General features: G+C 52.8%; 1 protein-coding gene and 1 non-coding gene across 3 annotated transcripts; one reads left to right on the plus strand and one right to left on the minus strand.

The window, feature by feature from the left end:
- POLDIP3 (DNA polymerase delta interacting protein 3) lies at positions 1 to 22,443 on the minus strand. Of its 2 annotated transcripts, XM_047865771.1 has the most exons (9): positions 22,286 to 22,443; positions 13,526 to 13,916; positions 12,535 to 12,621; positions 11,268 to 11,363; positions 9,408 to 9,587; positions 8,750 to 8,827; positions 5,803 to 5,932; positions 3,351 to 3,417; positions 1 to 2,387 (listed from the first exon to the last, which is right to left on the minus strand). In XM_047865771.1, the coding sequence occupies exons 1-9, from the start codon at positions 22,342 to 22,344 to the stop codon at positions 2,210 to 2,212; spliced, it is 1,266 nt and encodes a 421-aa protein (XP_047721727.1). In that variant the 5' UTR covers positions 22,345 to 22,443; the 3' UTR covers positions 1 to 2,209. The 2 variants fall into 2 exon arrangements, with proteins under 2 accessions (XP_047721727.1, XP_047721728.1); XM_047865772.1 differs by lacking the exon at positions 12,535 to 12,621.
- Positions 22,444 to 22,731: 288 nt separating this feature from the next.
- Positions 22,732 to 22,881, plus strand: LOC125171348 (U12 minor spliceosomal RNA). Its single transcript, XR_007154275.1, has one exon. It is a non-coding gene; the product is annotated as a U12 minor spliceosomal RNA (small nuclear RNA).
- The last annotated feature ends 1,276 nt before the right edge of the window (positions 22,882 to 24,157 follow it).

Genomic DNA, 24,157 nt, shown 5'->3' on the forward strand with positions numbered 1-24,157 from the left:
TAGGAATAACAAATATTTATTCAGAAATGGGTAAGTAACATACAGTCTCCTCTATCCCTTAATGTCTCTTCCTCTCCTTCTGAACAAGAGATACACGTGAGGAATGTGGAGGGGTGGGAGGTGGAGGGACACAAGGATTGGCCCATCACCTTCTCTTCCATTTCCCATGACGACACCCTACGAAGCACGGGAGGCCAACAGGCTCCACCCTGCAAAGGACCACACGGCCGTCCGGAGGACAGGGCCCAGATGGCCAAGAGGCTGCAGCCGGGCTCCGTGAACTCTGTGATCACCGGAGCACCTGGCCCGGGAGGGACTGGCAGGGGCGGTGGGGGGGGGGGGAGGGTGAAGCCATATGCAGGCAGGCGATTTACCATCCCTACTTGAAGCAGAGTCCAAGGAGTGATCCGACTGTCCCCAGTACCTGAAAAACCAGGTCCTACTGCCTTGTGGGTGCTCTCATGGATCAAGAAGGGGAAAGTGTAGGAGGAATGTCTTCCAGCTGCTGAGGAGAACGAAGTTTGCACCGGTGCCAAGTGGGGAGAAGGGAAGAAAGGAGCAAAAGCAGCATCCTTTAGAGAACTGGAAGCTGGGGCACCGTCAGGTACATTCCTTGGACTCCTAAGGCCCAAGGAACCTCAGAGCTGGAGGGCTGCACAGTGTTCACAGCCTGAGTCCTTCCCGCTTACCGACAGAACTCTGAAAACATGAGTTTCCAGATTCTTCTTCACTGGGCTGGCCCCAAGCAGGCCATGAAAGACTCTTTAGTGTCTCAGGTCCCCTTTACTTCCTAGACTTGTGCCTTTCACAGCACTCGCTACGGATTCTGTAGCGCTCCAGAGCCCTGCTGCCCAGCTCGCTCCAGCTCTGCCAGCCTGGATTCCCTCGAGGTCCCAACAAAGCAGCAGCGGAGAGGAGAATGCCCCTGGAGCCATGCTGTCCTGGTATTCAGGGGCTGCCCCTGGGGGCTACGGTTTTGCCCCAACTGCCTGGAACCACGCTGAGGGAACAACCTACCAGCTTGCCTGGAAGGGCTGCTCTGCTCTCTCAACACCCCCCCCACCCCCCACCCCCCTGCCACCAAGGCCACCCACCACTCCTGTGCCCTTCACTGCCAAGGCAGGAAAAGACCCCTCTGGTCACGATTGGATGGGTCACTCCCAACAATGGGAACAGTGCCCCTTGGTGGTGGCTGGATCTGTGCCTCTCTCAGCATCCCCACTGTCCTGTAGGCATCTGAGGCCAGAAAAAGCCAGGAGCAAGACACTACTCCCATTCAAATAATCCCCCAGACCCTCAGCGTCACAGAACAATAATAGCCAGACCTTTATATAAAAAAACAAAGACAAACCCAACTAGTGGAGAGCTGGCGTTTGCACCCAAGCCTTGCACCCAAGGTATGAAGAGTGCCGTGCCAGGTGAGCACTGGGAAGGTGGCCAGCCCCTGCCTGCAACGATACTGAGAAGGCTGAGAGCTGGGGCGGGGCACTAGGCATAACCCAAAGAATGGGAACCGTGAACTCGAGAAATTACCAAGTCACCTGAGATGGCACAGGCCCTCGAAGCCAAGGGCCGGGAAGGCTCTTCCTAGTGGCGCAGCAGCACCCCCCGCCGCCCTTGCCGCGTGGCCCCTCCCAACCGCACGGGTCTAGAGCCAGTCGCAGTGAGAGCACCCAGGCCGCCTGCAGTGACCAGGCAGGTGAGCGGCCCAGCTCCGGAGCGGACCTGGCTTCCGCTAGGATGACAGGGGCGCCCTTCCTCACTCCGCTTGAAAGTTTAAAAACAAGAAAGGGGAGGCAACTCCTCGCCTCCTAGAGAAAAGAAGTGTCCTTCAAAGAGGCCCTTCCCTGCACTCCATGGGGCCACACGAAAGCCACCCAGAGAATTTAGGGTATCATTTTCAGACAAGGAATCAGTTCAAATTAGGGGCTCAAATTAGGGGTAGAGACGCTCTGAGCCACACAAGCCTACCCTGGTGATGAGGTGGAGGGAGAAGAGACAGACTACAGGAAACATTAACGCACAGAGGAGCACAGGGTAGAACACAACACAGAAAGGTGGGTTCCGTCCAGCGAGGAAGCTCTCTACCCCTGGCGACCCTTCCCACGCTCAGGGGCCTCCAGTCCGACGGCCCATTGGTCACAAGCTTCGCTTTAGGAAACAGAGCCACCCTCCTCTGCCCCTGCTTCTGGCTGCCTCACTCCCCTGCTCAGAGTTTGATTTTGAATTCTGTGGGCTGTGTAGTCACAGAGGCCCCTGAGGACTTGAAGAGCGCTTTCAGGATGGTGTCAGGGTCCACTTCGGCAGGAGGGTTGGAGGAGGCAGTAGAATTCACCCTGCGAGGCAACTCACTCTCCTTTTTCACTGAGGGGCTGTCACTCAGCCGTCTGTGGAGAGCAGAGAAGAGTCAAAATCCTTGTCAGTTCCCCCTCGGATGGGGAGGGAACCCACCATTTACCAAGCAGGTTACGAAAGCTGGGCGCTGAACGTAACGCTCTCCACACCCCTCGATCTCATTACATTCGGTAGCCTGTTGTGATCAGGGGTTTTAGGTTTAGGAAACACTCCGTATGTCCTTGAGGGGTGGTCACACACGTCAGCTTAGTATGGATTTGGAGAAGTCTTGAAGTACAGAAACTGAATTCACTCCGTTTAGCGTAATGGTTCCCAAACTTATTAGGTCATTAAAACCCTCATTTTTCAGAATACAACTTATTCCTGGAACACAGCTTTAAAAACTTGTCCAAATCACACAATTCAACATCTAAGGTTCAAATCCTGGTCCTTCTAAATTTCAACGTCCGTCTGCCTGCCCCACCGACCTTGGCAGGTCTACTATCCTCCTGAGGTTTTTGTCTCCTCATCTATAAAAGATGTCCTGCCAGGCTACATTTTATGCATCTCAGGCTCTGAAAAATCTTCAGTCCTGGGCCAGACATGTATGTGCAGGTGTAAAAAAAAAAAAAACAGGGCTGGCACCGGGTACCGTCTCCATCAGGGTCAATGACAAGGAGGTGGGAGTTTTCCAATCACCTGGGTGGTGCACACAGCTGTACAAAGGACACAAGTGGCCTGCTCTCCACTTCCTTCTGAGGTATCTCTAAATTATAAAGCTGAGGACAAGGTCTTAACGCTAGCTCGTGGGGTCAACCCCTGCGGAAATGACAAGACGTCTCACTCTGTACAAAATTCAGCACTCCAACTGACCACCTGCCAGCAGAGCGGAGGAAACGGAACAGAGGAAAGCGGCTCTGCAGGCAAGTTACCCCGAGGAGAAGAGACAATCACACAGAGTAAAACAAGGAGATAAGCTCCACTCTGTCCCCAGCACCACTGCCTTTGGAACTTACAGCAGAATGGGCTGGTCTGAGGTGATAACGTTCCCATTCATGTGAAGGTTGCACTTCATTGGTTGTCCTGAAAAAGAGCAAAAAAGAGAAAGCTCTGCCATGAGATTTCGGCCTAGGACAAAAGGCCAAGGGCTGTGACCTCTGCACCCACCACTGGCAGCTCTGGCTCCGTGACCGTGACCGTGACCAGGGATGGAGCGGCCAGGCTTTGGGGATCCCCGGCTGAGGGCTATGAAACCTCAGCAATGACAGCACCAAAATGCAAAGTGGCCAACATTCCTTGCTTCTAGCAGAAGATGAGAACCGAAAGGAAGGGAGACACTGAACTCTGTGACGCAGTCTAAACTTCTTTGTGAAGCAGTAAAGGAAAATGTTTACGTGACAAAACTAAGTGAAAAAAATTCAAAAGTGAATATACACACTTCTACTTCGTCTATGAAGGATTAACTGGGACAAGTACTGCGCTGCTACTTTGCACGCTATGTGACTAGCACTGCAGTAACAGCACAAGAAAGGGGGGAAGAAGGAAGACAGCCAAGTAGGAGTAACATTTTTATATCTCACTAGAATTCGGTATTTATCTGAAATAGACTCTGATAAGTTACAACAAACACTATAAACCCTTGAGCAGTAAGATAGTGACTCAAAAAATATGGTGAAAAAAATTTTAAAGGAACTAAAATACCACACTAGAAAATATTCATATAATGTAAAAAAAAAAAAAAAAAAAAAAAAAGCCACATTAAATGTGAATGGATTAATTAATCCAATCAAAAGGCAGGGACGGTCAGACCGGATTTAAAAAAAAAAAAAAATTCAACAATATGCCATCTATAGGAGACACACCTTAGATTCAAAGATACAAAAAGGCTGAAAGTAAAAGGATGGAAATAAACATATTACCCAAATAGCAACCCTAGGAAGCTGAAGTGGCTATTCTAATATAAGACAAAACAGACTTTAGAACAAAAAATGTTATCTAGAGACAAATAGGAACATTTTGTAATGATAAAAGGTCAGTTCACCAGGAAGAAAACCATTATAAACATAAATGCAACTAACAACAGACCTTCAAATACACAAAGCAAAACCAGCAGAATTTAAATAAGTGAACAATATAGCTGAAGATTTCAATACTTCACTTTCATTAATAGATACAACAACCAGGCAGAAGACCAAAAAGGAAACAGAAGATTATAAGTCACCTAGACCTAAGAGACATCTACCAGCAGCAAAGCACATATTCTCCTTGAACACTTATGGAACAGAAGGAAATTTGGCTAATTCACAAATATATGAAAATTAAACAAAACAGTTCTAAATAACCAACAGGTCAAAGAAGAAATCACAAGGGAATTCAGAAAATACTCAAAGGTGAATGAAAATAAAGACACAATATACAAAAATATATGGGATGTGGCTAAGGCACTGCTTAGAGGAAAACATACACCTGTAAATGCATACATTGAATACAAGAGTGAAAAGACAACCTACAGAATGGGAGAAACTATTGGCAAATCACTTATCTGATAAGAGACATATTAAGAATATATAAAGAATTCTTTTAGGGGTGCCTGGGTGGCGCAGTTGGTTAAGCATCTGACTCCTGATTTCAGTTCAGGTCGTGATCTCACGGCTCACGAGATCAAGCTCCGCACTGGGCTCCGTTGTTGACAGCGCAGAGCCTGCTTGGGATTGTCTCTCTCTACCCCTCTATCCCCACCCTCTCAAAAAAAAGAAACAAACGTTAAAAAAAAATTCTTTTAAACTCAACAAGTATGCAAACAGCCCAAATACACATTTCTCTAAGATACAAATGGTGGATATGCACATGAAAAGACACTCAACATCATTCACCATCAGGGAAACGCAAGTCAAAACCCCACCAGCTGTCTATTAGTCTCTGCATCGATGTACGCAATAAATACACAAATTATTCAATAAACACAGAAAGAACAGAACAATGGAGAAAAGTGGCATGGCAGACAGAGTTTCTCTCTACAGGCTAACCCGAGATAAACAATGTGACTCTGAATTCAGTAAAATCAGTAGCTTACTCCCTAGAAGCGGAGCTCACCCAGGTGCTAACAGTTAGACAAGGCTTCAGGCCTTTTAGGAACCGTTTCCTAGCAGTAATCAGACCAACATCTGGAAGGAGGAGGCTAGGACTCTTGGCTTCCCCGGCAAGACCTCTTAAGAGAACTATCCGTGGAGAAATGGTATTTCTCTGCTTGCTAGAGTTATGTACTAGAGCTGGATGAAAACCTGTAAAACAGGCAGCCCAGGGTGCTGCACGTCCCTATGTTCTTGGTGCAGAGGAGATCCCAGAGGGAGGAACGAACCAGGAGCCCCTCCCCGCCCCCCATCTCAGAGGAAGGCCTACTCTGATGGCCTGCTGCTTGACAGTAACGAGCAGCAGGATGGTAAGGTGGCTGCTTTCTCCCGGACTCACCATCCAAACACCTGTTGTTATACTTCTTATATGCCGTAATGGCATCATCCTTCTTCACGAAGACCACCTCTGCTACCCCAGGATGGACCAGCCGAGCCCTTTTGAGGGCTCCACACACACAGAAAAGCTCCTGCAAAGAACAAGAGGGGTTAGCATCATCATAGGAGAATGTGGGGCCATTATACTGCCTGCCTGCCATTCACACACTCCAGGGGGCTCTGGGTAGACTGGTGGCTACACTCCAGTTGAATATGCCCAATGCCCAGGATTTCAGGGAGGTGCCATTTTAGGTGCCTCTCGCTGTGGGACCAGATGAGGGGACAAGCTTAGCTGGCAGCAAGAAATGGGTCTGGGCTTATAAGCCTTGGAGTCCCTCCGCCCCCAGCAGGGCATCCCAAAGTCCTGCTTCGGCATCCACTTCTCAACAGAGAATTTCTCTGAGAGCTCTGTCATGGAAAGGAACATGTAGGCTCATCACAGGTAGTGGTTGCTATGTCACCTGGGAATGTGCAAGTTAGTTCTCTGACAATGAGTTTTCTCTTCTGGGGGGGGGGGGGACGGGGGGGGGGGGGGGAAGGAAGGTCTCACCTACTTCCCAGGGCTGCTGAAAGCCCAAGTGAAGTCATTTTTCAGGGCAGTGCTTTGTACACGTGTCACTGCCAGCACCATGTCCTCTGACGCCTCATCGTGTCTTGCAGAGCAGGAGGTGAGGCCAGAGAGGGAACATGGAAATGGCCCACGGAGGCCGACTCCCACCCATGCCGTTTCTACACTAGTAACTCCCTTCACAAGGTTGTTACGAGGACAAAAAGGCTTACAAAAAAGTCACAGAATGATTTGGTTTATTTTATTTAAAAAATTTTTTAAAAAATGTTTGTTTATTTTTGAGACAGAGGGAGGCAGAGTGTGAATGGGGGAGGGGCACAGAGAGAGGAAGACACAGAATTCGAAGCAGGCTCCAGGCTCCGAGCTGTCAGCCCAGAGCCCGATGCGGGGCTCGAACCCACGAACCATGAGATCGTGACCTGAGCCGAAGTCGGACGCTTAACTGACTGAGCCACCCAGGTGCCCCAAGGAATGATTTGTTTTTAATGATAAAGTGGAAAATGTTAAATTCCAAAACCAAAATGTGGAACTGAATACTGAGTGTGATCCCAACTTCATTACTGCTGTTCTCCACACATTACCTGTGTCGGTAAAGACGGGAGGGTGGCTACTACCAGCGGTTACTCTGCGTGGTGGTGAGCACAGGCAGTCAGTTTCCACGACCCTGCATACAAAGTACCTGCCACCTAGTAAGTGCTCAATAGGGGCGCCTGGGTGGCTCTGTCGGTTAGGCGTCTGGCTCTTGATTTCAGCTCAAGTCACGATCTCATGGTCCTGGGATGGAGCCCCGTGTCAGGCTCTGTGCTGACAACGCGGCGCCTGCTCTGGATTCCCACCCCTCCCCCCCACCCCCCCACCCCCCCCCACCGGCCTTCCCCCGCGTGTGTGTGCCTATCTTTCTCTCTCTAATAAATTTAAGAAAAACAAAAACAAGTATTCGATAAATGGTAGCTATTACTACTTCTGTAATCAGGAAAAAAAATGTTTTAATCCCTTATTAATTCGTGAAGTATTAGGCAAAGTAGGCTACAACCTCCACCGTGCGTACCATTCACTGGTGAGCCTGCTTCCTTCTCAAAGCCATCCCACAGCAGTCACGTTTCACAACCGAAACCACTGTCAAGCGAGGCGGCCACTATGGGCTGTGACTGAATTTGGTGCGTTCATTCCGTGATCTGACAGTTCACAGCTAAAACGGGACCTGGACTTTTTTTTTTTTTTTTTTCAATGTTTTTTATTTATTTTTGGGACAGAGAGAGACAGAGCACGAACGGGGGAGGGGCAGAGAGAGAGGGAGACACAGAATCGGAAACAGGCTCCAGGCTCCGAGCCATCAGCCCAGAGCCCGACGCGGGGCTCGAACTCACGGACCGCGAGATCGTGACCTGGCTGAAGTCGGACGCTTAACCGACTGCGCCACCCAGGCGCCCCAAGGGGACCTGGACTTTTAAACTAATGGTGGGCTTTTTTGGCGCCCGAATGAAAACAAGGCAGACAAGCAGTGCCAGCTGGACCCGGCCGCCTGCTTCCCAGGTTTAGGTTCTGTCCATGAACTAAAGGTGGGACAGGACAGACCAGGGCAATCTAGAAAAGCCAACCACCAAGCAACACCAACCCATCCCATTCCTTTTACTTTGGAATCATCGTGAAACCCCTGGAGGAGGCAGAAGTTCCAAAGGCTCACAGGAAGATAGGAACCACCGGACTTTACGCCACGGAACAAGAGGATCTCATTCGAGACCCATCCAGCACGGTGCCCTGGCCCTGATTTAGAAGCTGTGAAGAACAGAGTTGACACAGCCGGTCCGACTGCTATCTTCTCAAAGACCGGCTTCCAAGGCTGCGTCCTGGCTGGTGTTTGGGAACTTGGAATTTGGGACGCCCACCACCCTAATCGATAAGAGTGGTTCACTGAGCCTAAACTGTGCGAACGATGTGGTTTATGCTGAACACCTGCTTTCCTCCGGGGCATCTTGGAATGCTGGTACGCACTGGCAGAGGGTGCCTACGTAACTAGTTCCTGATAAAAACCCTGGCACTGAATCTGCAATGAGCTTCCCTGGTTTCACGCGTCACAACTCGCTGCTGGGAAAGAGAGTGCATCCTGACTCCACGGGAGAAGAATCCAGAATTTGCACCTGGACCCCCGGCCTTTGCCCCACGAGCCTTTTTCCCTTTGCTGATCTTGCTTTGGATCCTGTAATAAACCCTGGGCCTGACGTGACTCCACACGGGGTCCCGTGAGCCCTCCTAAAGAACCAGCAAACCTGGCGGTGGTCTTGGGGGCCCCTGACACAGAAGCGACTTGAGATGTAAGATTCTGGCAGGATACAGTACTCACCACGATGTCCTCCTCAGTGACTCGAGGGTGCAGATTGTTCACTGTCATCTTGGTGCCTTCCAAGGGGCTGAGGACAGGCTGCCAGACAAGACAGTTACCAGAAGTCACACAACAGCTATGCACTCAACAGCAGCATGTGCTCTGGGCCAGCGGCCAGGAAGGCCCAGAGGAAACCCCCCTAGAGGGCCCGTCACGATCAGGCCCCACCACCCCATGCTAAGGGCCAGAACCTCTCATCACCTCCCCGATATGCCAGACACTTTCAGGCCTCTGAGCCTCTCCATGGAATGCCACTCATGTTTCAAGACCCACCCGGCTCAGGTGGACCTTCTGCTTGAAGCCTTCCCTGCTTGCCCAGGGGACCAATGCTCTGTCCTCAGTGCTCCCAGCAGCTCTCCTCTGGACAGACCTCCATTCTACCGCCAGACAAAATTGCTCCGTCTGCACCACCTCTGTCCACCCCACTCGCCTGGAAGCAACCGAAGGGCAGGGGCCACCGGGTCTCAGTTTGCTCGCTTGTGAAATGGAGGTGGCCACGTCTGCCTACCTCACGGAGGTGCCATGAGGACGCGACACGGCACGCACAACACACTGCCCACCCAGCACGGCCTGACTCTCCACTGGTATGCTCGCTTTCTCTCCTTCACCTTCACCTCACCTCAGCAGGCGGCAGTTCTTTGGGAGGCTCCTCCTTGTTCACTAGCGTCCGAGACATGTTGGTCAAGGCTTTTGTTCGAACAGAGGAGGGGAGGGCAGGAGCTGTGTATGCATCATTCTGAACCACTTTGGTGAGAGGGAGGGCCTTGGACACGGAGAACTTGGAACTGCTCAGTCCGGCCTAAACAAGAGGCAGACAGGAATCTGAGGGGCTAGAGAAGAAGGGGAGAGAAAAGCCCTAAGGGGCTCACGACCGCCACCCCCGAGCCCTCCCGGCTCTGCAACTCCCTTAGAGGTCTGGAGCCAAAAAAGGTTGCCAGGGACTTCCCCCAAGGAATGGGCGGGAGGGGAGAAACACAGTTTGTGCTCACAGAAGCCACTCTCTAGTGCAGAAGTCCTTGGTGAGAAACTTCCATGCAGGCCTGATCTGAAGCCATAGGCCAAGTTTGGGGTCAAGTTCATTCCCAGACCTGCTTCTCACACAATGGGCTGATTATCAGTTCTGCGCTGGCTAGGCACAGGAACCCACTCTTAAGAAGGCCCAGACTCCCGAAACTTTTGGTCCCCGTTTCGACCACACAGAGGCACCATGCAGAGCCCTAACCCGATCAGCTCCCAGACCGTCAGGGACAGGCTGCCAGAGTTGGTAGGTGCAGACCAGCAGACGCAGTTCCCTCCCTCCCCTGCTGCCCCTGATGGGGGATGTGGTCCCTTGGATATATAAGCCAGTCAACTCCCGGGTGTTAGCGCGTCTGAGGAAAAAGACGTCGGAGGCAGAAGCGGCAGGGCTGATTCACCAGCTTCTCTGAATCAAATGACGTGTCCACTCCTCATGCTCGACTCCACATTTCTCAAGCTGCTGAGTCTTGAGAGCCAGTGCAGTGAGTGTAGGGGTTATACGCAGGGCCTGGGAGCCAGACTGCTTGAGCTGGAATCTCAGATCCACTATTTATAAGCTGGGTGATACTGACTGTATTTAACCTCTCTGTGCCTGATTCCTCATCTGTAAAACAGGAACGACAGTAGTACCCACCTCACCGGGTGGGCGGGAAGGGGAGTCTTAAATTGGTTCACGCAAACCCTGCATTTTTTCAATCAGGGTGAGCCACGAACCGAGCCAGCCGACACCCCCCCGGCAGCAGACCTCAGCAATGCAACCAGTGCAAAGGCCCAGTGCCTGTAACAAATCGGCAACCTTCAGCTTCACGTGTCACTTTAAGAACTTCAGTGGCAACCAGGAAACTGGTCCACACATTTCAACGCAGTGACAATACGGAGTCTCTGGGTCTCTGCAGGCCAAACAAAGGCCCTTGGCTCGGGTGGCCCCTGGCCGCCCTCCCCGTAACTGGCTATACCCGCTGACGCCGGCCTCCCTGCCATTCCAGATACTGCTCTCTCTGCTTCTCTGCGTGGCATCTGACCAGCACCCAGTCTTGCCCTGCAAGCGAGCTACACGTGGTGGAGAGCACAGGCAAGGTCGTTTATTCTTGCTCACACCGACTGAGGGAGTCCAGTTTCAAAAATGGAATTGGAGGGAAGGAGAACACACAGAACATTCTGCCACAGAGGAAAGAAAACGGGATTCCCTCCCGTGTGACCTCACATTTCCCCCGAAGTGCCTCCAGCAGCAACTGGAGGCTGTAGCCCCACACTTCACTAGCTGCGGGCCCTTGAACACGATCACCGGCCACTCTGGTCTCAGCACTTATGAAACCAGCCACTGGATCAGTTCCAGTTCTGAAAACCTTAGGACCCAAAGGAAGAAAGATTTCGGAACTGAAAGGCCATACACTCGCCCACGTCTCCCACCCACCCGAAATGCTATGCATGGCGAGTGCAGGAAAAACATAAAATGCCTTACCACGTGGTGGAGAAAGCTGCTGGAGGCTGCAAATTTCATCTGTTTACTGGGAATGGGAGCTACAGCATCATCATCGTCCTCCAGGTCGTATACATTCTGAAAAGAAAGAAAGAACAGCTAACGTGGCCTGCAGGCTCTCGACAGACCTTTGGAACAAGGACAGCAAGACATGGAGGTGAATGATGGATGGAAAAGCGGGTGTGTGTGTTGGGAGGTGCCTGGGGAGACTGGCCCGGGAGGCCAGGGTTCAAATCCTGATAGGCTGGCTCCTCACCCACAAGGACCCCACGAAAGTGCTGCAACCTCCAGGTACATTAGAGTTTCCTCTCCACAAGTGGGCAACACCTAGAAACACTTGCGATGTTTGTTTACGATCTTGGCTTAGAAAGTCCATCCCAGGCAGTCTGGCCTACAGAAATAAATCCAACCCCTAGAAAGAGCTCCAGCCACAACCATGTTCACAGAAGGATTTCTAACAGTGAAAATTACAGGAAAATGGCTTAAGTAAACTGGAACATCAACTCAAAGGACTATGCAGTTATTAAAAACGTTCACAGTAAATGTGAATCAGAGAAGTGCTTGAGTTATAAAGTGCAAACAGAATGACAGAAAATCGAATAATAATATAACCACAACTACAGCTATGCATTAACTGAACAATAATGACACTTAAAACAAAAGGAACCAGGGCAGAATTTCAACAGCAGCTGGCTTTGGAGAGCAGGACCAAGAGGGACTTTTTTTTTCCTTTTTAATCTTTCTCTATCTTGCAGTGTTCTGTATTAAGCACATACTACTATTTTTAATGTTTATTTTTGAGAGAGATAAAGAGACAGAGTACAAGCTGGGGAGGGGCAGAGAGAGAGAGACAGACAGACAGACAGACACAGAATCCGAAGCAGGCTCCAGGCTCTGAGCCGTCAGCGCACAGCCCAACGCGGGGCCCAAACCCACGAACCGTGAGACCATGACCCGAGTTGAAGTCAGACGCTTCACCAACTGAGCCACCCGGACGCCCCCCGCACATACTACTTTTATAATAAAAAAGAGAAGACTTTCAATCTGCCTCTCTGCCCCTTAAATACTCACCCCCCCACCCCCATGAGAAGTTTCTTTTTAAAAGTCATAAACTGCAAGAAGCTGAATGTAATTTCTCCAATTCTTCACACTGGGAACCTTGGCCAGGCCTCCGTTCATCCACTCAGAAGAGTCCATCAAAACACACACGTGTGCACATACACTCACGCGTGTACAGACACTCTCTCACCTGCTTGGCCGGGTGGTTATTGACAACATTGATCCTCATTCCAGCAGGATGGGTGTGAAGGGGTGCCATGGCCTTCTGCTGTGGAACCTAGAAAACCCAGAGACCAGAATTCATCCCCTGGGGTCCACACGTGTCCTCCATGCGTCAGGAATCACTGAACGTGAAGTATGGTAGCGCTCAGTTTGGGTCTGTGGTAAAAAGCCCTAGAGTGCCTCATGTCCAAAGCAGGAGTGACAGAGAGCCTCGTCATCCTGCTCGACGAGCCCGGCTCGATACATCCGCAGCCGCCACTCCTGTCAACCAAGGTTGCTGCGAAGGTTGAAGGACATTGTTTTCGCCCCCCTGGGCAGCTGTGCTAGCGGCCAGGGCACGGGACAAGGAGTCGGGTGTGACCAGGCTCCTACCCGGTCCTCCCATTCACCGGTTGTGCTAGTCCTGGGCACCATAATTCACAATTGAGACCTCGAGTCTTCTCTCTAAAACTGGGGTAATGGGGCGCCTGGGTGGCTCAGTCGGTTGAGCGTCTGACTTCAGGCCGGGTCATGATCTCACGGCTTGTGAGTTCAAGCCCCGCGTCGGGCTCTGTGCCGACAGCTCAGAGCCTGGAGCCCGCTTTGCCTTCTGTGTCTCCCTTTCTCTCTGCCCCTCCCCAGCTCACGCCCTCTCTCTTTCAAAAATAAATTAAAAACAAAACAAAACAAAACAAACAACTGGGGTAATGATCCCAGAGTTGCAGGAGAAATAAGTAAGTGCCTGCCACACAGCGCGTGCTCCACGGCGTCCGTCGTCTCCCGGCTCTTCCCTCCATCGCCAGCTCTCTTGAGAACGTCACTTACTTCTGCCGCAGCCCCCTTTCCTCTCCGGGACACTCGCTGAAAACCCCGCCTCCCTCACAGGGTTACTATCCAAACACTTGGGAGAGCTGTCATTTTGCCCAAACACTCCTGGCCCCCACCGCCTGTTCCCGCCTTCCCAGGAGAGCCACGCCTACCTGGATGGTTTTGGTGAGCTTCAGGGCAGGGGTCACTGTCCCAATGGGTGGGCTCATGAAGGCGGCTGGGGAGTTCCGCTTCAAGCTGATCTTCTCCCGGGCATCGGCCACCTGGCGGGGCTTCTGGGGCACCGCGCTCTGCTGCTTGCGGGAGTTCAGCATCTCTCTGGCATCCTGCACTTTCCCTTTGATCCGGAACCGAGCATCTTTCTGCAGAAGCTTTTCCCGGGCATCCTTGACCCCCAGCTTGAGCCGGGCGTCCGACAGGCCGATCTTCTGCCGGGCATCAAACCTCTGCTGGAAGGTGGCTGTGCGTGCTGGCTGGCTGAGAAGGCTCTGTTGGGTCCCAACACGAGATCGAACACCTCCAATTCCTGGTCTGGCATTGAGACTGCAAGTACAAATTGCACATTAAGTGGATCTGGGTGTCGAGAGCGGCCCATGGAGGTAGAGCCATCGTGCTACTGGGAAGAGAGGGAGTTTCTGGAGAAATCAGAAGTCTGCTCGCTGAGCAAACAGGCTTATGTTGAAACTGCTTTTCTGGTTCATGACTTTTTTTTTTTTTTTTTTTAACGTTTTTATTTATTTTTGAGACAGAGAGAGACAGAGCATGAACGGGGGAGGGGCAGAGAGAGAGGGAGACACAGAATCAGAAGCAGGCTCCAGGCTCTGAGCCATCAGCCCAGAGCCCGACGTGGGGCTCGAACTCACGGACCGCGAGATCGTGACCTGGCTGAAGTCGGACGCTTAACCGACTGCGCCACCCAGGCGCCCCTCTGGTTCATGACTTTTAACTTTGCATTGCAAATAAAATTCGGAAGAGGGGCCTGGCGGTTTCGATCACCAGGTAACACACTGGTTTCCTCCCTAGACCAGGTGGTCTGAGACGTCATTAGGAACAATAACCTCCAAATGATGCTGGTCCCAAAAAAAGGCATATCCCCCAAATATTGTAACCCCACACAGGGGAAGAACAACTTCAGTTTCCAAAGTTCTTCACAGGCTTGCTCTCAGTCAGCCCTCTCAGCACCCCGTGGGGTGGGTCAAACAGGCTTGGAGAGATTCAATGATAAACAGAAGACACCAGCCTGCCTTCGGTGGTCCAGGTCTCCAGGGCCAGCACGAGATCCCCACTGGGCTGGGAGCAGGAGCCACCCACTAACAGGTAGAAAAGAAAAACAGCCACTCTGTCTGAATTGTTTCCACTCACAACACTTCTGACACCAAAAGTGTGGGTGTTCTCCTGACATCAACCCTTCTCAAACCTTCCAGACATCACCGGGTGTCCTATGATTCAACTCTGACACAACATACCCAGAGTCTGCGCAGACCCCACAGGTTATGGGCTCAGTCCCCCAAGACGGCCCTCACTTCAGATGCCACTCCCAAGTCCCGGGCTTCCCATCCTTCTGACAGACTAAAACTGAGGGGACCCACGCCCGCTCCTCAAGTTCGGTAAGTTGCTAGAGTGGCTCACAGAATGCAGCAGAAACAGTTTACGCGCTACCATTAGTTTGTTATGAAGGATACAACTCAGAAACAGCCAAATGGAAGGGGTGTGGAGTTCCCATGCCCTCTTGGGGTGCACCACCCTCCCAGCACATACACGTGTTCACCAACCCAGAAGCTCCCCAAATTCCACCGTACGGGGGTTTTTATAGAGGTTCCATTATATAAGCAAGGTTGAATGGCTGGCCATTGAGGACAGCCTCCGTCTCCCTGGAGGGCGGGGGGCGGGGAGGACTGCAAGTTCCAATGAACCATGCCTAGGTCTTCCTGGTGACCAGCCCCCATTCTGAAGCTAGCCAGGGACCCAGCAAAAGCTACCTCATTAGAACAAAAGATGGTCCTACCACCCTTATAACTCAGGGTTTTAGGAACTGTGGGCCAGGAACCAGGGATAAAACCAAGTACGTGTTTATCACACTCTTCAACAACAATGTCGTCAAATCCAGAAACTGTTAAAATCGGAAATGAACCAAACTCCATTACACAGGCCTCATTTGCTTGCGGGGTTCCTCTGTTGGCCCTTCAGTGGCTCGTGAGTAAAGAGAAGGCTCTTCCAAGTACAATCCTGGAAGTCCTTCCTGGGGTCCGCAAGCTTCTCCCTCACCCCCCCTGCCCACCACACCACGAGGCCGGTCTACTCCAGCCGCTGCCGCCACCACCACTGCCCCCACCCTCGCGGCGGGTGCCCTGCCTGGGACTCTGGCTCCCAAGGCAACATCTCCTCTGAGGGAAACCCTCCTTCTCTGCTTGTTCCGGGACAGCCCTCCTCTGTGCCTCCAACTCCATCTGCTTGTTTTCTCTTCCCCACTGGACTGGGAGGGGAGATCGGGGCTCATTCTGTTTCAGGGCCCGGTGCTTTACAGGCGGTGCTGAAACCTGGCTGAGCTAAGTTAGAAACTCTGGTGGAGCTGCTTAAAAACATAGCTGTCTAGACTCCGTCCTCACAGCTCCTAAATCCAAAATCTGGGTGAAGGCCTGGGCATCTGCACTTTTGACTCCATAGGTGGTCCTGGATTAGACGGCAGTGTTCAGAATCTCAGACCTGGGGTCAGAAGGCAAAATTCTGCTGAACAAACAAGTTCCCGTATGGCCTCCCACATCTGTGTCCAGGCCTCCCAGGAGGCCTCCTAGTACTCCCGCGGGCCTCCGCAGCCGCCTGGGGACTGTCCCGCAGCTCCCGTGCTCACAGCAGGAGCGTACCCAAAGAACCAGCCAAGGCAAGCCCGGACTTTCACCCAGTTATCCTTAGACTGGAGGAGACACACCTGCTGCCCCCAGCATGCCAGAACACTGCCCGAGACCGTGATGCGCGGACCAATTTTCTTTGGAAAACAGCAAATTATTTTAGGATTTAAATACTTTCCAGTGGGTCTATACAGGAACTGGGTGGAAGAGAGAGGGAAAGGATCATTTACAGAACTGATCCGATTAGGTTTGAGGTGGGGGCGGGGCTGCTTGTCCGTCCCTGTCCCGTTTTCTCCTGTAGAGGCAGGGGCTTAAAAAAAAAAAAAAAAAAAAAGGCAAAGCCAAAGGGCTGGGGTGTTTAGGGAGGCCAGCAAGCACGACGAGGGAGAGAGGAACAGACAGCACCCCCCACCCCCCTGGAGTGGCCTGCCCTCAGTTTCATGGTCAGCGAGGTCTCGGCAATAGTGGAGCTGGGCTTTCTGGCGGCACCGAAACCCACAGCTACTGGAGGGGCCCCTGGTGTTTATGGAGGGAACAACACACGCTTCCTAATAAAGCCCTACCCGCAGGCCCAACTAGCTGGTGAGGTGAGCCCACTGTTTTTGTTTGGTTTTTAATGCCTTCAGCTCCCTACATCTCCCTACACCCATCAAAGAAAAGCAACAGGCTGTCCGTGCAGACCAGGAGCTACGACTGAAGGCCTACTCATAAAATGGGGAAAAGGATTTTGATCAACCTTTACTGCCCAGATCCAGGAGAAACCAGTGTCAGTGGAAAGCACTCCAGATAAAACTGTCTGCTTATCACACAGGGGACCTCTCTGAAGCCACAGGCTTCGGGCTGGGGAATCAAGTCACCACAGAGAGCATGGTGAGGAGCACTCCCGCTCTAGGAGAGGAAGGCTCACGCCTGTGGGGACACCACGAGCCGCCAGACACACCTGTGGGGCAGCGAGAAGACTTAGACGCGGCCCCCCGGGCGTTTGGGAAGAGCAGAGGGTGTCAAAGGTCACACAGACAGCCCACCGTAGCCTGCAGCCTCTTTGCCCTCGCAGCTCCGGTGGGTTCCCCGGTTCCTGCCCTCCTGAGCTCTCCCTCCTCGCCTCTCCCTTACCGCCTCCCGGCTGGCCGGAAGCTTCCCTCCTTGGCGGAGGTCAAGCCCAAGTTGCCGGCGCTGAATCACAAGGACCTGTTCCCAAGCCCGCACCTCCTGCAGCACTAAGAGCCTCTGTAAACCCTGCCATCTCCTCACCTGGGTCAGCCCGCACCAGGGGAATAAAAAAAAGGCTCAAAGAGCTTTCCAGTTGTGAGCTCCCGCCAAGTGGTGTCAGGGACCCTACAGCTGCCCCACCCCCGTATATTCTCCTTTCACGCTCACAACTGTGAGGATTAGGTTATTATCCACATTTCACAGAGGATGTCCTGGTGAAGGCTGGTCTTCACTGCATCTACTTAAAGCACCAATAAATGAAGCATGGGTCAAGGATAAAGACCAGAGACCGAGGAGTTGAAGAAGGGGGAGTGCTGTCCCAGGCTAAGGAAGATCTTAGGCCCCCAGACCCGTCCAGGACCACAGCACACTCCCTAGTGACCAGGGGGTGAGCACACACACACACCGAGCGTGGCACGGCGTGCTCACTCTGGCCCCGCGTGCCACATTGCCTGTCTGGCAGGAAAGGCCACCGAGATGCCTCGGGCCGGTCTTTCTATCTCCGTGACCAGCACAAAAGGCCCATCGGGGAGGGAGGGCATGTAGCTGTGGATGTGGGAGCGCGAGTGGGCCGCTTCCCCGCAGTCCCCCGCACTCAATCCCCAGTCCTTTCAGCTCCTTTCCCAGCAGCTTTAGGGGCTTCAGTGTGCAGGCTTTTTATAATCGCCGCCCCTCCTCCTGCATGAAAGGACAGCCATTCATCCCGGCGGGCAGCAGCGCTGGGTACAAGGCAGGCATTAGTCATCAGGAATTTTTCAAATAAACACTCCCGCTAGGTCCGGGTCTCCAAAACACAGAGTCCGCGGTGTTACCCTCCGGTTCCAAGAACCGCCCGAGGGCTCCCTAACAAAGCCCAGCCCCTCAGCGGAGCCTCTGGTCTGGCCCGGCTTCCGCCTGCAGCCTCACTGCAGACTCGCCCCGAGGTCCCCGAAACACGTTCTGGCCTCAGCACTTGTTGGGAAGGGGCGGGGGAGGTTTTGAGCAAGTCTCTGGACTCTGAACTGCCCCACCCGGCTCTGCCCTGGCTCCGGAGCCCCACGGGGTCCTGGGGAGAGCGCTGTGGGTGAGAGCCAATGCCCCCACCCCGGAATCTCAGCGCCTGCCCCGGACCTCACTGGAACCCGGGTGCTCTCCCCCACACCCTGACCCGAGCCGGCTCTGGACAGATGTCTAGTCCAAGGATCCGGGCCCATTAGTGGGGCCCTGGGTTGTTATTATAAAGTGGATTTTAATCCACGGGCATCTCTGGGTCAGGGTTCATGTGTGTCGAGGTCATCTTTATGTGGAGGAAACACATTTTAGTTCTGTTACACGAGAGTCAGTTCTGAATTAGGGGCTTCACGGACACAAAGAAACAAGATACCATCCCCTTACCCTCCAAGAGACTCTTTTGTGCAGATGTTTTGTTTTAAATCACAGTTCTTCCCCTCCAAGTTACATAACGACTAACTTTCCTCCTCTTTGCTTCAGGTCTACAATTCCTTTATCTTATTTCAACAAGGAAACAAACCCCAAGTACCAGGAACAGAGAGCCCTGGCCTGAAAAGCAGACCAACCTCCTTCCCCGTGGCTCCCAGGACTCCCCAGACAGGGCATCTGGCCCAGAGCTGCTCAACTCCAGCATACTCAAGGTCCAACCTTCCCACTAAGGCTGCCTGCCACCTTAGATGAACCTTCCCTAACCAGGAGGCGGCAGTGGACGGACAGCTGTCATCTGCGAGCTAAACTCAGAGCGGGCGACTTTGCTAACGTGACCAGCAGTATGCTCAGATCTTAAGGAAAAAAACGACGAGAACGGGCCGGCACTGCAGCTGGTGCCCAGTGCCCTCCTGGGGAGACTCATCCGTGGGCCTTGAGCAACGGAAGTCCCCAGGGAGTTCTGTGCAGGGGGAAGGACAGCGCCCCGCCATGGCTGAGTGAAGTATCATTCTCTCCCTTTCTCTATTTTCACATTAATCATGGAAATCTTTTGATTAATGGGGGGGGGGGGCAGGTAGTAACAAGAATGACCCCTTTCTTGGCTCACAAGGTGTGATGAACACAAAACAGAAAGACTGCTCTAAAGAATGAATACATTCCATGACCTGTGGGGAAAGAGGTGATTTACATCTCCACCGGTTCGTTTGCTATTTCCACTAAGAAGAAGAAAGTTTTCGGGGACAGTCACAGGTTCCACATAAACCATCAAGCACAAAGTTCTTCCTGGGACCTCCATGCACCATCATTCCACAGTCCCAGGAAGCGGACAGTTCTTCCAGCAAGCATGTAGGACAGGATACAGTTACTGTCGGAAATGACATTTGTTCACTGAAATAAGCTCAGACCTTTCAGTTCTTGACAGGGACACCCTGGCTGTAGCTTCTGTTGGCTTTGCAAGTAAAATAAAAATGAAGTTTCCACCAGGTTTAATCCAAACACAGCATGCATACTAGTCTCTGTCTGCACGGTCCCCCCTCCAATCTTCACATGATAGCAAAGTAATACTATCTCACGTATCGTGGCACAAAATTGGATGTTGCTTCTTTACTTAAAAGCCTTCCATAATGATGACCATAACTAACATGTATCAAACACTTAGAACCATCAAATACTCTGAAAGTACTGTAGACAGATTAATTCACTTAGTCCTGACAGTCACCCAAGAAAAGAATTATCCACATTTTATAAATAAGAGAGGTAAGGAATGGTTAAGTAACTTGCACAAGCTCACGTGGACAGTGACAGAAGGGAACTCAAACTTCACAGTTTGACTCCAGGGTTACCTACCGACCCCCCACCCCCACCCCTCATGGAGGGGGGGGAGGGGTTTGGGCATCTACTCCTTTAAGGAAAGATCCACAATAATTGCCAACATTTGCTGAACACTCACTACCTGGTACAAACTTTAAAATATACATTTTTGGGGGCGCCTGGGTGGCGCAGTCGGTTAAGAGTCCGACTTCAGCCAGGTCACAATCTCGCGGTCCGTGAGTTTGAGCCCCGCGTCGGGCTCTGGGCTGATGGCTCAGAGCCCGGAGCCTGTTTCCGATTCTGTGTCTCCCTCTCTCTCTGCCCCTTCCCCATTCATGCTCTGTCTCTCTCTGTCCCAAAAATAAATAAACGTTGAAAAAAAAAATTAAAAAAAAAATATATACATTTTTGTATTCTATCTAATCTTCTCAGCCACCTGCCAGGAACCAGTCTTACAAACGAGGGAGCTGCCCAGCTCAGAAGTCATCTCGCCAGGGAGCCACAGAACCCAACAATGGGCCCAGAAGGGCACCGGGCCTGCCTGCTCGCAGACAGGTGTTCATCCCACGGATCCCCCACCCAGTGCCCAACATGAGACTCTGTGCACCTCCACGCTAAAAAAAAAAAAAAAAGTACAGACCCAACAGACAGTACAGACCGCCCGCAGTCAGGGCCGTGGGGGAGCTGATGGCATATGCGCGTGTCCTGGGAAGCTGGTCCATTCAGCAACTGTCCAGCAAATCTATGAAACCCAGATGGATTCACAAGTGGCCAGAGGACCCAGCACCAATTCCACACCAGTTATTGGAGGGGAAGACCTAGGAGGGAACAGCTGCGCAAATGAATACTTCCTGTGCGCCTGTTGCAAAGGAGTAGCCAGGTGGAGTGCTGGCTGCTGAGTCCTGCAGAGGAGGCAGCAGGTGTAGTGGATATGTGGGTGGGGGTGGGGGGCTGGGGGGGAATCTCCCTTTCAGTTAGCAACAGCAAGGATCTATTTTCTAGCCACAGGCACCAGGGGGATATTAATAAACATCTGTTGGGTGAATGACACGGGAGAAAACAATATCTACAGCCAGTTTTTTACAGCCAATTTAGGAAGACACCTGAATTAGTGCTGGAGAACTGTTGGCCACGTTCCCACTTACTTCTTCATACAGCTGAACTGGAGCCCATAAAGGCTGGAAAGGACTAACAATACTTAAGGGTCCAGAGGAAGTTTGGGGCACATCACTGCAGATCGTCTCCTCACTCAGATCCAGAACAGTCTACTCTGACAACTGGGAGTTACAAGCATCGAGAAGCTCTAACCTCCAGCCAGTTCCACCTGTTTTTTTTTTGCCCAGGCCTGAGGTCAACTCAGCCAGCTGCTAAAGGGCACTCAGCCTCGATTCTCAGCTCTTCGTGGCCTCGGGCAAGTCTCTCTATAACCTCTCCCGGCCTCAAGCTCTTCATCTGCAAAATGGGGAAAATATCAGTACCTGGCCGGTACGGTTGCGAAAGGAGCAAATGGGACTAGAGATACTTGAAAGCGCTTGCAGAACTTGAAACGCCGCACCTCGGAGGCGAGTGTTAGAGGCAGCGGGGCCGGGAAGCGCACGCAAGATTTGGAAGTGAAGCTCTGGGTTTGAGACTCGGCTTCGGCGGTGGCGGTAACAGATCGGAGGAGTCCGAGCAACTCACTTCCCCGCTACACTTCAGTCGTCCTAACTCTAAGGCCGAGCAGATATCGTGGAGCGGCGGGGCCCACGTGCAGGTCTTCCCACGGGAGGGGGCCGTGCGCGGAGACCCCCCCCCAGACCCTTCCGTCGGGGACGGCCCCTCCCCCAGCGCGACCTGCCCCAGCGCGACCCCCACCCTAACCCCCGGGGCCGCTCCCACGAACCGGGCGCCCCGGCCCCGCCGCGGCCAGCGGCTCCCCTGGCCCGCCAGGGCGACGGCGCCTCCAGCCAGTGGACGGTCGAGCGGCCGGGCCCGCAGCGGCGGCGGGGCCTAGCCAATGAGCAGCGCGGCTGCGGCAGGGGGCGGGCGCAGACGGCGCTCCGCGTCGCTCCCGGGCCGCTCCCTCCCCCGCCCCGAACCCCGCTAGGCCGCGGGCCCTGAGCACCGAAGGGAGAAAAGGCTGCTCACCGCCCCTTCGTCGCAGCTCCGCGCTTCCGGATGAGCTCGTCCAGGGAGATGTCCGCCATCTTGCACCGCCGAGCGAGCCGCGAGCCGCTTACACTCCAGCCCTCGAGCCCGCCCCTTCGGCCGCTCAGGAGCAACTAGCTGCTTCCGGCGTTCGGCCGACGAACTCTCGCGACAACTCCAACAGGGCAAAAACCGGAAGGGGCGGAGAGCTCCCCGTGAGCCTTTGCGACGCCAGCTGCTTATCTGCATACGGCGGTCGGGGGGCCTACGGCTCCCTGTTCTCCTCAGACGAAGAAATAAAATGGAAAGCGACATAAAAACTTAACTAGTGAATGAGACGAACTGCAAAGGAATCGGGCTCTTAGTTCAATGCTCGACTCTGATACTCACCGTAGGGCAAATGAGAATGGAATTTATTACCCTGGGAGTAACACGCTTCCCTCTTTATGCCTTAAACTTATGAGTAAGGAAAATAACGATTCGGGGTGACGCCCGAATCCTCACTGCTAATGTGAGACGAATTTTTGAGCGGGTAAAGGTTGCCCCTAAGGTGACCCGCCTACTTTGCGGGATGCCTGGGAGTCGCGATCTGCCCGTCCCCCTTCTAATCACTGAAAAAACAGACCGGTGTCTTCTGGTTAAATGTCAGTTTTAAAAGAGTAGGTAGTTTTTTGCGAATTAACAGCTCGGACTGTAGAAAGGTCTTTCTGTGCCTATCAGCCCCGCACTTGGCATTTATTATCCCCGGTTTTTTTTTGTCTTGCTAAGCTGGCCCGGTTTTTCGATTTAGTGATTCACGGACTGCCTTCCGCTTGGCGACCGTAGCCAGTTTCTTGCCCCTGGAACCCTAGAATAAGGACAGCTGCCTACTTGTGGGTTAGAGCGAAAGATGCCTGCGGCTACCGGCTGCATACAGTAGGCGCTCGCGTTGCAGCTCACGGGGTGACAGCTGGAGGACCCCTTGGGTCCCCTCGAGCCGCGCTTCTTGGCGGTATGGCTTTCACCAGCAAATTGCTTCTCCTCGTTATGCTGCGGTTTACTTGATCTATAAAATGGGGCAAATAGCAGGTCGTTGCGGGGGTTGCGTGATAGACTGAAAATCTTGGACACACGGAATTGCCTTTGCTATAGAAGAGGCCGCCCCAGGACCCAGCGCTAAGCCCGGCACGAGGTGAGTGTCCAATATGTTTGTTGCTTGATCAGTAGAAAAAAAAAATAATAATACATGCAACATCTTTAGAACAGCCAAGAGCACGTACTGTGCGGAGTTACTAATTTCTCAGTCCGGTGATGCCAGCGGAGTTACTGTCGACAGAACACGCCACCATTCAGACTGGCATCAGAAGCTCTGCGGGCAAGGGCTGATAAAGCTGGAGGGCTGGGCACCAGACCGAGGAAGGGAATCCAAGTCCCATCAGCGCAGCCGCGGTGGGGTGCTGGCTGGCCTTCCCTTTCTTAGCTCCAGAGCGGGACCTCTAGCCTCTCCCTTCCTTCCTCCTTCCAGGAATTGCGGGGAGGGGGACCAGGTAGAGGAAGGGAGGGTCCCAGGGTCCCCTGCTGGGCAGGTGCAGAGGAACGAGGGAGGGGCCAGGGGACCGCGGGAGTTAAGGCCCCGACACGCCTTAAGGGCGATGTAAAACAGTGACCGAGGGGTTATTTTTTAAGCCAGTTCAGTAAGGTAAAGAATTGAGATCAGCTGTCAGCGGGTGGCCCTCCCCGGAGGCATTTCGGAGCTCCATAGGGTGGTGTCGGCTGGTCGGCGGGACAGGTATCCGGGAATCCTGTCACGTGGCGGTTGGGGACTAGGGTGTGGCAGTCCTGAGGCGTGGGCCCTCCCCACGCCTGCGGCATTCCAGGGGGGGTGAGGCCTGT

Source organism: Prionailurus viverrinus, chromosome B4 (assembly GCF_022837055.1).
Source record: "Prionailurus viverrinus isolate Anna chromosome B4, UM_Priviv_1.0, whole genome shotgun sequence".
Classification (NCBI taxonomy): domain Eukaryota; kingdom Metazoa; phylum Chordata; class Mammalia; order Carnivora; family Felidae; genus Prionailurus; species Prionailurus viverrinus.